Below are 13,252 nucleotides of genomic sequence, written 5' to 3'. Positions count from 1 at the left end.
ATTCAGTTTTATATTATTGATTTATTTTTAATGAATATTTAAACAATACTTTATTTTTTAAATGCATTTATTATTTTTTGCATATTATTTTAAAACACTTCCTTTATTTATTTTTTAAAATTTAGTTATTTATTTTAATTGTTTTAAATTTTTCTTAAATTTTATACATTTATTTATCTGTTTATTATTACCTAAAAACCTCTTTCATTCTGTCAACCCTGAGATATCTACAAATAGTTTTAAACATGAAATCTCATCTAAAATGCCTTTATCTTTGCCAACTATAATTTTCAATACAGAAAACCTCATTTGTCAAAAAATGGGGATATTCCTAAGGAATACACAATGACTTATTCATAAATTAAGTGAATTTTAAGCATAAACGGCCAATTACTTGTCATCGGGCGTGCGTGTGAGCTGTCATCTGTTTGACATTCATAATCCATAGAAATTTCCATGCCTCAGTGATAATGTGCCACACTCACATTGGTGTTCCTTTGTAGGTTTGTGAACATAATGAGCCATTAAACAGTTCCAGCATTAGATCTAGATGAGGAATTCATCCAAGCACCCTGGGAGCCGGGCTCATTAAAACATGTTTCTGCTCATGGGATCCAACTTACAATTTGTCTGTAAAAGTCTGAGATTTGGAGCACGGCACAAGTTGCTGAAATGCACTGAACTTGCTAACCCTTTGCATAGCAACTGCATGCAGATTATTTTTTTCTCCGCTCTTCAGTGACGTATAGCTGTAAATATTGTTTGCTGCTTCCTTCACAGCCACAGATCCATTTGGCTTCACTACTTCACCAAATCAATACCCCCCAATTGTTATGGATGCACTCACTGTTCAGTAGCCAGCACCATGGAGTAGCCATACAGACTGTGGACATCATAGTGGTTCCCCCAGGCCTGCTTTGCATCCATGCACAAGGTCTTACTGTACATCAGGTCATCTAAAATCTCTGGAGAAGATAGGACATGAAAGAGATGAGGAGATGGGCACAGGAAAAATGGAGCAGAGTGAAGGACGTGTAGGGATGAGGATGTGGGGTGAGGGGCAGTGAAGGTGACACAGAGCTGTACTGCTGTGCAGTGGAAACAATGAAGAAGCATAGAAGGAAAGCAATAAAAAGTATCATGGATGCATGTGTTCTACAGCTCCTATGGTGCAGTCAGTTGAAGCGACGCAGAGGAGTCATTTTCAGGATTCTTCTCTTGGGACCTTCTGTTTTGGATTAGTTTTCCACTGAACTTGAACCTGAAACCCATTCAGAGAACCTCTCTGTAACCCCCTTTTTTCCGCTTCGCTGTGCTGTGCCGTGAGCTGCACCTTCACACAGCAGAGTTGCTATTTCTGTTACTCCACAGGCATCAGGAGCACTACAGGTTCGTTCACAATGAAGAAGTTGTCCAAATCCAAGTGCAAAGGTTCTATCTATCACATCTAAATCTACATCTAAAATCTGTTAAATCAAAATACCATTTTACATATCCAAAATCAATGATTTAGGCACAATTTAGTACACATAAACTGTATCCAATCAGGTTTTATTAATCTCTGTGGTGATGATTCTTTTCTACTGCAGCACATCATTCAAGGTCACAAATGAAATCCAATTTTTTATTTTTTTTTGCTGAAGGTCGCTGAAAAACTGTAAGTTTTACCAAAAATCAAGAAGTTAAAAAGCACACAGATGTATATTTATGAATACAAATGTCAATCTTACTTGGAGTGTATGGAGGGTAGTTGAGCTTGTTGGCACTGCAGCCCTTACTCGATCCCTGCTTGAAATTAGCCACTTCATTCATGTCCTAAAAAAAAAAAAAAAAAAAAAAAAGAAGGTCAAATTTGAGGTATTTAAATTAAAAATAAATAATGCAGCATGTATGACATCTGTTTCTAATTGTATTTTCTAATATCTAATAATAAACATTCTAGTGTCTGTGTGTTTGGTGCCTTTGCGTTTCGTTGGTGTCACTGCAAAGCTGCATAAATGTAGACACGGTTCTGATATTAGTGTGCAGGAGTCATAATTAGCTGCTCGGCTCCGACTTTGTTTCTATTGAACGAATAATTACTGAGTTTATTTATGTTTTCGGACTTACAATCCACAGAGCGTCGTGTTTGACCTCCTTGTAAAATCGATCATACTCATCCACCCACCAATCGATGCAGTTTTGGCTGGTATAATCTGGAAACACTGTCTCTCCCGGCCAAACCTGTGAAGACGGAAAAGTCAAAAGCCGTTAATTTACAAACACATCGACAGTCACTTTTTACTTGAACATATGAAACATTATATGGATCAGTCAGAATGTAAACAATACAACTTGGAGTTTTTTCTTTCATTTTTAGGATTTTATCTTTCCATTTTGTTTTTGATCTAAGTCATGAAGATTTAGTTTGAGCGCTTTTTCTGGGGAGTTTTACAGCTTAAGTTTTAAAGAAACAGTTTATGCTTAAAGGAACACAAGAGGACATAGCATCATTTATCACCCAGTCTTCACAAAATCTAACGTTACACTAGAGTTACAAAGGTAAATGAAGTCTGTTCCTTGCTAACCATCAACCCCCTGCTGCTCCTCCTTTTTTTCCTCTTTGAAGCATTTTCTCATGCATTCGTATTCTATGCTTTCCGGCATTAAAGTAATTCCTTTTTTTTTCAGTCTTAAATGTCTCTGCATGATGTCTTTAACCTCATGCTCACTGTGTGACTGAGCATAATCAGCTGAACTGGTGCACTGAGCTCCATGGAAGCTAAAAAAAGAAAACAACCCAAAAAAAAAAGTGCCCATGGGGATGTCAGCAAAACAGCTCAGAGATGTAGGAATGACAAAGAAAAAAGAGAAGAGGAACTCAGGGAAAGGGTGGATTGATGAGGGAGAGATAGCAAAGGAGAAAGCGGATGAAAAGGCTGACTGGTTGGGGAAGAGAACAGAGAAAAACAGGAATCGATAATGCAATAAAAATCTCCAGACGTGACTGTGTGTTAGAAGTCGACCCTAATGACATGTATTGAGAGAAATGAATAATCAACAGACACAGGCAGAGATTTCCAGCGTGTGAAGAGGTGTGTGCGCGTTTTCTTCTGTGGGAGCACAGATATATTAAAACTCAAGGTTGCACCATCCCCGCTATCGTATGCCTCCACTTCCACCAGCAATAACTTTTCAACCTGGTCTGTAGCAAAGGCATGAATCATGCTTATGTATGTTCGTGTGAATATACACAGATTTATAGGTGGGTGTTCTTGGCAGGTGGTCAAAATTCCAAGGTCAGAGCGTTTTGATAGACTGTTGCTGATGCCATCTTTTCTTTTTCTGAATCATTCCTTCCTGTTTTTTTGTCAGTTTAAGGTTTTTTCTATCTCTGACAGAAGTGCAAACACTTAGCAAAAATGTTTTCTGTTGAGGTGCGGCAAAAAATGAAAAGTTCCGTTTCTGTCTTGAACTGCTTGGTATGATGTTTTCCTCTGTCATTCCGCCAGTCTCTGTTCTCCTAGAATGCATCCCATACCTCCTATCTTGGTTGTGCTTTTGTTCTCAGTACCTTATTATGTGTCTCTCTGTCTCTTGCATCTCTGTGTGACTCGTTTCCTGCCCATATCTCTGTCACTTAATCAGTAAGCCAGTCAGTCCGTCTCCCTGCACATTTCCCTCTAATCTATTATCTGTGCCTGTCTGTCCGCTCATGTTTCTGTCTGTAACCTTCACATTTAAACCGACACAGACTCTGTCCTCTCCAAGCTGCTTTGTTTACTCCCATTCATTTTTCTTTCCATCCGGGCCTGTGGAGAAATGCTTATGTGTACAACTGAAGCTGTGCGATCAGTTCCTCAGACACTGGAACATGTGAGCCAACAGCAATAGCTTTTATCCTCATCTTAGTGGGGCTTAAAGTAGACAAAATGTATGCCTTGCATTTGATCTCCTTTCTATTGATACATTTAAGGTGTAACGATTCATTGATGAATTGATTTCTATTTTTACAATTATGCCAGATCGATCAGTCCAAGGATAGTTGGTCTTGGAAATGGCCTACATCATTATAAAATACTTTTAAAAGGAATAAATTGATCAAATTGATATTAGAAAATACTTCTTGGATTGAGGGACGGTAGGTTTATTTTACTAGATTGTAAAAATGACCATAACAGTGGTAAAAAAACACGTGTGATGGCAGCAAAAAACGATCTAATTCTATTGCATTTTACAACATGCGACCATAATGATGTAATAATGTTCCATTTGTATTATTTTCCTGTGGAAAAACATCTTGTTTATTGTTTTGTTTGTGCACATATTTAATTCAATTGATTTATTTATTTGACAGGGAACATGTACAGCATTAATTCAAGAAAATAGGCTTTTTACCAGACTATAGGTCTAAAAACACAGAGTAAAGAAAATGGAAAGATTTGATGTGTTTTTGTTAAAGAGCTCAAATTTTATTTTTATTTCAAGGCTTTGTTTGTTTTGTTCAGCAACATGCTCATATTTGGATCATTGTAATAGGACATATTTAAGGAGATCAAAATCTCTGATATGCATAAGTGTAATTTTTCATCTAAAATGACGTTAAGAATTTTGGGTGTTTTTTTTTTCTTTTAGCGTGTAGTTTTTTTCTAACTTGTCTCATTTTGAAAGAATATATTGAAAGTTATTTAAGGTCTAAGTTGATTTATTCTGAAATAATTTCCATGCCTGTTTTTATGTTAAAAAGCTACAGTTTTAAAAATTTAAATATTTTGTTTTAGTGTGTTTAATAAATCTTTATCCTGTTTGGCCCGCGACCTAAGGTGTGTTTTGGATTTTGTCCCCTTTGTGCGATTGAGTTTGACACCCCTGTCCTAAGAGCTCATTTCTATCTGCAGTCCCCAAAAGATACAAGGAATCTGGAAAACTTCACCTGCACTGTTTACTATCTAGTTATTTATCTGAGTCATATTGGTTGAAATTTTTGGGATTAGGATGTCCTGGATGTCAGTGAATAGAATCAATTCAAAAGGAACCAATGAGTTACAAATTATGATATGAATCGAATCATTGTTGAAATTAATCGTGTAAATATCTTCTTTAATTACTTGACTGGTTTCAATATCAGCTCATGTGCAATAAGAAATTAAAAGTATGAATGCATGTATTAATATATGTATGTTTTTAAGTTGGTGCACAAAACTGCATTATTTTCTCCCTTTTGTCTTCTTTTCTCGCCATCAGATATACTAACTTCTGCACACCTACTTTCCCATGCTCGACTCAGAACATTTTGGGACTGGTGTGGAATCAATGCATGTGTTTGACCTGTTCATAAGCACCATGAAAAGGCGATTAGCAGAGGGGCCGGGCCTAATCGTGTGTGTAATCAAAGGCAGCATCACAAAAGCGCAGGAGGAGCGTGCTTTTTGCTCCTCACTTCAACTCTCCGCAGGGCGAGGTTTTTTTAAAAACCTTTGTCCTGTGAGGAGAATAACAACTAATAGTTGAGCTTCTGACGATGAATGTGATATAGTTCTTTCACAAAAAATGAAGCAACTACACACAAATGAATGTGCTAAAGTTTGAGAAAGCTGTTCAATACAAAAAAGAAAAGAAAAGTTAAAAAAAAAAAGTTTTATGTAAACAAGACTGACCAAAAGTTTTTATTTTACAGCCGTTGTATTAAATGATACATGCAACAGCCAGTATCTTTGATGGGTCATAACTGACCTGTAATACTATTTTACTAAAATGGGAAAAATTAATTTAGTTGCATTAGAATAGCTTTGTCTGAGGATTAGATCAAACCTAAAACAAACAAATGGTACTTTTTGTGAAGCTAATCTTGAAAATGGGTCGACTTTGACCCAAAGATTAAATAAGGGTTAACTGAGGCTAACATCAAACCCATGTGATAAACTAGCGCAAGATAATTTATTTCCTTGAATGCTCTGCTTTATTTTGGTAGCTAAAAAGTACGCCTGACTTCAAACATCCAAACCCTGGTCAGTCTGTAAATGTGGGTCTTGTTTTGCCTGTGAATAAACCCTGCTGCGCTTTCACACAGTGTAAACCCAGAGAAACCGTCCAGTGGACCACAGAGATGAAGTGAAGCAAGGAAAGTAAATGGAGTAAACCAAAGTATCCAGGAGAGTAAATATGAAATCTGCTGGGGCAATTTAAGGGGAGGCAAAAAAATCTGGAAATTTACAGTAAAAAATATTTTAGTACAATGTTAAAACCTAACTGTATTTAAAATCATATAATTCACATGTATGTATGTGCTAGCATAGTGCAAAAAGATAAATAAACTTACATTAACTTTGAAAAATATGGCAAAATTCCACCCCATGCTATAACATGAAGCTGCAGTAGTGCTAATTTTGAAGTTTTTGTTTAGAGTACTCTCTTTATGTTACATAAAATGTATTTATTGGGACCAACAGTTAACTGACTGCTTTTGAGTGTGATGAGGTTCCTTCTGTGTGAATTGCTTTGTAAAAAAAACTTATTTTACTGAGAATTACGACTACTCAAGATAGACCGAATTGGATTGAACACAACAAAAGAAACAAGCCTTTGCGTTCTTGTACTTCACCTTCAAAAAAAAAAAAACATCTCAAAGAATTTGACTTTGCAGACATATTCTCCTTGATAAAGCCTTAAAATAGTGAAAACCAGCTGCTCACCTCTCCGATTAAATGAGTTTTCCCATCTGATTCTGTGACCCAGGCGTTCCTGGCAGTTCCACGATCGTATGACCCGTAGGCAACATCTCCTATCAACTTACTGGTGGCTATGGCTGGATCCTTGAGGTAAAAAAAAAAATATTAAAGTACAACTTTAAAAAAAAATCTACTTTCTTTAATAAGGAAGCAGCCAATTCAATCACTACAACTGTCAAGTCTGGCTGCAGGGGTTTCAATAAGCTTTCATTTACAGTTTAGTTAAGTTAGGCAGGTTATTTCACATTACTAGTTTTTGCATTTCAGAGTTTATAATTTAGGCATTATATTGAATATAAAATAGTAAATTGTGTATTTGTTTTCTCATTGCAAACTCACAAACTCTGATAATATAGAGCAAATGCTGTCAAATATCACAAAGTATTGCTACAAAATGCTCAAATTGTTTTATAAGAAAAGACTTCTACTTACCAGGATGAGGATGTACTTTTGGCCCTTCTCGTGGAGGTAGTCAGCAAAAGCAGGCAGCTCTTTGAAGTTCACCTTGTCATAGGTGAAATCTTTCTTCTCCTCCATGTAGTCTATATCAGTGTATTGGATGTCCTGTGGTTAACAGAAAATTGTTTTTTGTATGAAGTAATGATAAAAAAACAGAAAAAAATAAGAAAAAATGTTTTTTGTGAGTTTTTTTTGGGATGAATATACAGTACAATTTTAATGCATGTTTCCATTAACAGATAATTTTACAATAAAGTGTTTATTTTCCTATATAATAGATTTTCCTGAATTTGAATAACTCATAAAGCTATATATGTTTTAGAACATTGTTACCTGTCTCATCCCTGCCAAAATCTGCTTCATATCAAGGAAGCAAAGGGTTTCAATGTTTTGCCAGGTCCTTCCTCTAACGGTAATTATTTCCAGATATATAAAGGAGAAGGTGATAATACCACCTGCGGTCTATCTAAAGCTTATCAAACAGGTTCCTGAGTACAACAGCAGAGGAAGCAGCACCAGCCTAATGTCATTGGATATGAAACACAAACTGGAGATTAGCGGACTACAGAGATGAGCGTGATATTTATTTACGTTTGATTATTCGATAAGACTCGGTTCAAGCTCAGTTCAAATCCCAGCCTTGACCGGGGTCATAACTGCTGCATTGTGAAACAGTTGCTTGTTTTATGAGGGGGTATAAAGATTAGGATTAGAATTTTGCTGACCAGTTTAGGATAAAAAAGTAGTTTATCAATCATCAGTTCATATAATGGAGGGGACTTTGAGCAGTTTGTCACCTTTGCAGGCTCAACAAAGATAAGCAGCGAGATTCATTCAGAAGGAAATGTCAAGCAGAACTGCTATTTATCAAACGCCTCTGTAGGAATGAGGTGTTGAAGTAGTTTTAACATTCAGACGAGGATGAATGAGATAATGAAAGGAACTTGGTCAATGTATCCGTGATCAGCGATAACGTTCCCTCTTGAGAAATAGTGGTTCTGGGATTGAACTTTCAAAGCCCAGCAGACTTTCTATTACTTGACAAAAAGCTGGATTACCCTGTCCAAGCTAAAGGCCACCTCTATCGCTCTGACTGCCTGCCAATCTTCTGCTTCAAACCTCATATCAGGTTTAGCAGATAGTGATGCTGTTTATGTGTTTTCCTCTGGAACTAAATAGTGGCCGATCTGTGGTTCAAGTTTCAAAAACGGGTGCAAAGGATGAGGAATCAATATTTTAGGTACAAGAAGGATAATAGTTAAATCCATAACAAATTTATTTCAAGTTAAAAAATGAAGATGTAATATTAAGATAATTTTGGAGATTTTATTATGTTTATTTTGGAGATTTGGTGTAAAAGAGACAAAAGAGAGAGATTTTAAAATCAAAATATTACTACATATTTACGTTGCATTTACTTTTTTATTATTTAGAACATGTTTTACACGTTTGTAACTCTGTCTTCCATGGTTTTATCTTGTATAAACTTGTATAACATTAAAAATGAATTTAAAAAATGTATTTAAAACAGAGTTGTTAGAGTCTGTGTATCTAAGCCCATTGTTAACACAGCACTGCTGAGGCCAGTGCAGGGAGGCCAGAGAAAAAAAGATACTGTTGTGCAAAGAAAATGGAATAGATGCAAGACTAAATCTTACATATGGAAGTCCCACTGCACGGTTCCTCTCCACGGTTTTCTTGACCTCACTCAGGCTCCCGTAGTTCCAGCGGGAAAGCTGGAAACCCAGCGACCAATAGGGAGGGATGACGGGCCGGCCGATCAGCTGGACAATGAACATGCAGTTTTACTTATTGCACCTATTACTCAATTTATCTTAAAAAAATGAGGAATCAAAATGAAATATAAGGTTCACCTCTTCAAACTCCTGCACGACTTGTTCTGGTGTGTCTCCGAAGAAAATGTAGAAGTCAAGGATACCACCGATGGTCCTGTAGGTCACCGCTGGGGCGGGCTGCAGAGTCACCTCTAAAGAAGAAAAACACAATTACTATTAGAATGTCTGTTTTACTATTAAAACATATGTATATATAAATATATAAAAAATATATAGATATGTTTGCTACATGAAAAAAATGAAATAAACAAGAAAATATGCCAATTGGATTATCTATATTGTATGTGCAGCACTTTGTATTTAAAATCCCACTTTGCAAACGTACTGCTTTCATCTAACAATGTGCACATTGTTTTTAGCATCCCTGAAGACTCCTGCTTGTGATCACGAATGATGTGCATTGTGTATCTTTACCCATAGCATTGCTGTTCAGAAGAAAAACTCCGAAAGATTTCCCACTGTCATCTTCCAGACAAAGGAAGAAGGGATAATGTCCATAAAGGTTATGGGTTCCCTAAAAAAAACAAAAAACAAAAAAAAAAAACAGCAATGAATGAAGAGATTTTCAGAGCTAAACTTGTTGAGCAAATTCATTCTTGAGTGTGCTCCCTACCCCATTAGGGAAGGCATCTCTGGTGAAAATGGGCCAGGTTCTCCAGTTTGTGTCATGGCGATAGTTCTGATGGACGTGTTCACCAAGACCATAAATATTATGGGATGGAAGCTTGGCAGACAGCTGGAGGTATTGGTCTGCAAAAACCAGTGGTGCAAATGTAGTGTCAAACCTAGAGGGGTGAAAAAAAATACAAAAAACAAAGAATCAATATTCATCTCACAAACTGTGAAAAAAAACAAAAGAGAAGGTGGAAAGTGGGTAAACCAGATATCAGGAACAAGATAAGCATGTGTTGAGAAGGCTTTTCTGAGAGCAAAACAAGACAGAAGACAGAGTATCCCATCAAGCTGCAACAAGCTCTCTGACAGATTTATCTTCCCTTCCAAAATCATACAACAGCATTAGATTCTGCAGCTGCAAAAATGCAACCGTATTCATTTTTGGCAGTAAATAACTTTTGCTGGTAATGACAATAAATAGTAAAAATACTGCTTTAACCATGCTATTCCAAGGGCTAATTAAGGGAAACTGTAAGCAGGTAATTCTTTTTTTTTTTTTTTTTTTTTTTTTACCTAAGTAGCTTTATTAAGCACTGGTAAAAACAACTCAATCACCATGACTTAATATCCACAATGGGTATTTCTGAGCTGAATGATGACAGCTCAGTCACTTCCATAGGTGCAAGTACATTGCCATTATGGGAGGTAAAAATCTGCTTCTATAAGTTATTATACTGAGAATGCAGTGTTGCTAAGGTGCTGAAAAATCCAAATTGCTGAAGAGAGCAATATTGTTGCTAATCATTTGGCTGAATAGGGTTAATGGATGCAATAGATATGAACAAAAAAAAATTAGTCTGAAAAAAAAAATAATATTATGAGGAACAAAACACGAAAAAAATATGTATAGACTTATTTTTATTTAGTTTATGTCTTTTGTTTATGAAAACAAGTGAGGCCTATTTGAACTCAAGGCAAACCCGTGTATTGTGGTTTAAAGTCTATTAAACTTCAACCAACCTCCAACCACTAAGAAACTTCTCTTAGATTGTAAAAAAAAAACATGTTTGTATTTTAAACTGTCAAGATGCTTTTCATGGTTTCTGCTTGAACCTGAATTTTTTTTTGTTCAAACTTGCTCCATTGGATATAAAAATGAACTCTTATATAAGAATTATATTTTCAAGTTTCATTTTCCAGTTACCTCAAACAATTTTTCTGAAAATTATTTTTCACCAAATAGTTTGTTAAAGTCATACTTTTTTAAACATCTTTCACCCACTGCTCACTAAATTTCACAAAATGCACCAAACATATTAAGACAAAACCTGTGATGTTCAATGAAACTGACAAAAAAACAAACTTTTACAGCCTTTATGAAACGTCCTTTTTTATCGGATTCATATCATAAAAACTACGTAAATTAGTGTCAGCATTAACTGCTGTTGTTTGGCTTGGAAAAACATGCTGATGCAACATGCAGTATAATATAAAACATAATAAAGTGTGGCAGAGGCTGTAAAGTACCTCATGCAATTGCGTACTTTGGCATAAGATGGTTGATAAGTTTCTTTTTTATATTTCTCTGAATTTCCGAGATAATATAAAAAGCAATAATGAATTAAAACTTCAAGGAAAAAAAGGCTGGGTAAATACTCACAGGACTTTTTTGTTCTCTTTTCTGCGCACAATGAGGCCGAAGGGTTCATTAGTGATCTCTAGTGCATCGCTGATAGGGATTGATGGGTTACTTGTGACAGAGTTGATGTGTTCATGCGGTACCTCAAACCTCTTCTGTTGGGGATCAAAAATCTAGAAAAAAACAAAAAAATCACTCATGTAACTGTTGTGTTTTTCATCTCTGCACGATGTAGTTTTCTATGTCGTTATAACAACACATATTAATAAAAAAAAAATGTTCCCTTAATATTAAAATACATTTATCCTAATGTTACTAATACATGTAAGAGTTTGGAGTGTGAAAAAGAGCACTTTGCTGAGGGGACAGAGGAGGTATGAGGTGCCGCCTGACTGTTCACCTTAAATCGAAGACGGTTGCTTGTCTGCATTTCTGCATGGAATGACAGCTGCTGTATATCCGCACCGAACAAAGATGGAGAGGGCATTCTGCTCATTTCAGCTGTGATCACTGCACACATAAAATGAACGAAATTTATAAACAATATTTTAAAATAGCATCCAACAAAAAGAAACTGCAAGAGGTAAAAATCTTTGTTGACCTGGTGTTAAAAAAGCCTTTATGTGCCTTTTTTTGCAATGAGAGTGAACAATTTAGGCTAACGTTCGGCAATAAAGTAATCACATAAACATCACAGCCTTTTCTAAATCCTTGAAAGAGTCATCCAAAATCTTTTTTAATGCACATTTCCCAGCTAAATTTACATAAGCCAGGAAATTTAACCAGTGAAAGGGAAAAAACATACTGTAAAATTAGTTGTGATAACTGAATTATTGATGCGAGAAACACCAACAAACATTGGGAATGAGGTGCAGCCAGAGAACAAACACAAAGTCCATCAGTTGGTGAGCACACACGTGTGAAAGTGGGAGGGGGGGGGGCACTGATTTACCATGGGGATTAGGGTGATCCACTGAGTACGCCTTGTAACCATGGTTGGATGAGAAAAAGCACCAGGGAACATTCGGGGTATCCAGAGGGCTCCAGCAGCAGCCACGCTGCTCACACGTCAGCTGTGGGAAAAGATTGAAGTCCTCTTTGTAGTACCGGCTTTGCTCAAAAAATCCAGTTGAATAATCAGTGTGATTATCAATAATTCAGCTTCAATACTAGTGTTGAGTTCTAAGAAACAATGAGTCAAATCTATTAAAAATGTCATTTTCTACAGACCTGTGATGCTCCTGGTTCTGGAAAACAGTCTACCCTTTCTGCTTGAGCAATGTTTGGACAAACAGGAATGAATCCCTCACTTGTTTCTGTCAAAAAAAGAAAAAAAAAAGGCAGTTTTAGTTCTGAAACAGCAAAGGATATTTTCAGTAAAAATATTAAAGCAACAAACCGACAAAATTACACAATATGAAGTAATATGATTCTTTTTTTTTACAATGTATTTTTGTTACGTGCTCATAACTAGAGTTACATAAGCAGGTGATAACAATAACTCAGGTGGGCAGTCCCACAGCCAGACCTTCATATCATAACTGAGTAATGTTCATTTCCAGTCTCTCATCATAAAGCATTTAAAGCTTCAACTTTTAAAGGGAATGTCTGTTGCCTTAAGAACAGGATTTGGCAACATACCGTCCACGTGCTGCTCCACGAGGCCACACAATGTTTTTCTAAAGCACGTTTGATGTTTGCTATGGTAATATATCAGGATTTATCATCCCTCTGACATTTTTTTTTTTGCGGTTTATTTGCTTAGAAAAAACTTTGTGGGTGTATAAATAACTCACATCTACTTTTTGAGGTGGTATTTTGTTTTTTGTTCTCAAGAGATTTTATTCTCTTCAATGTGTCACAAAATTCCTCAATTATAATTGTTATTTTCTTATTTTTGTTCTTCTAAAGATATAACTTGCCACCTTTTATTATTTTTCTCTTTTGTTTTTTTTAATCACTTTTTCATTTTTTTG

The 13,252-nt window shown here is 35.9% G+C and overlaps 1 protein-coding gene across 1 annotated transcript in view; it reads right to left on the bottom strand.

Moving 5' to 3' along the window:
* si (sucrase-isomaltase (alpha-glucosidase)) overlaps positions 1 to 13,252 on the bottom strand; it is a gene marked incomplete in the record, with an annotated part of 58,542 nt that overhangs the window by 43,088 nt on the left and 2,202 nt on the right. The window contains 13 exon segments of the mRNA XM_024277857.2: positions 848 to 965; positions 1,731 to 1,815; positions 2,110 to 2,223; positions 6,672 to 6,791; positions 7,140 to 7,271; positions 8,825 to 8,950; positions 9,041 to 9,153; positions 9,437 to 9,536; positions 9,636 to 9,807; positions 11,298 to 11,449; positions 11,677 to 11,786; positions 12,229 to 12,349; positions 12,507 to 12,592. Coding sequence (XP_024133625.1) covers positions 848 to 965; positions 1,731 to 1,815; positions 2,110 to 2,223; positions 6,672 to 6,791; positions 7,140 to 7,271; positions 8,825 to 8,950; positions 9,041 to 9,153; positions 9,437 to 9,536; positions 9,636 to 9,807; positions 11,298 to 11,449; positions 11,677 to 11,786; positions 12,229 to 12,349; positions 12,507 to 12,592 — 1,549 coding nt within the window.

This window comes from Oryzias melastigma, linkage group LG13 (genome assembly GCF_002922805.2).
Source record: "Oryzias melastigma strain HK-1 linkage group LG13, ASM292280v2, whole genome shotgun sequence".
Lineage (NCBI taxonomy): Eukaryota > Metazoa > Chordata > Actinopteri > Beloniformes > Adrianichthyidae > Oryzias > Oryzias melastigma.
Note: the sequence above shows the minus strand (reverse complement) of the source record. Positions and strands in the feature narration are given on the sequence as shown.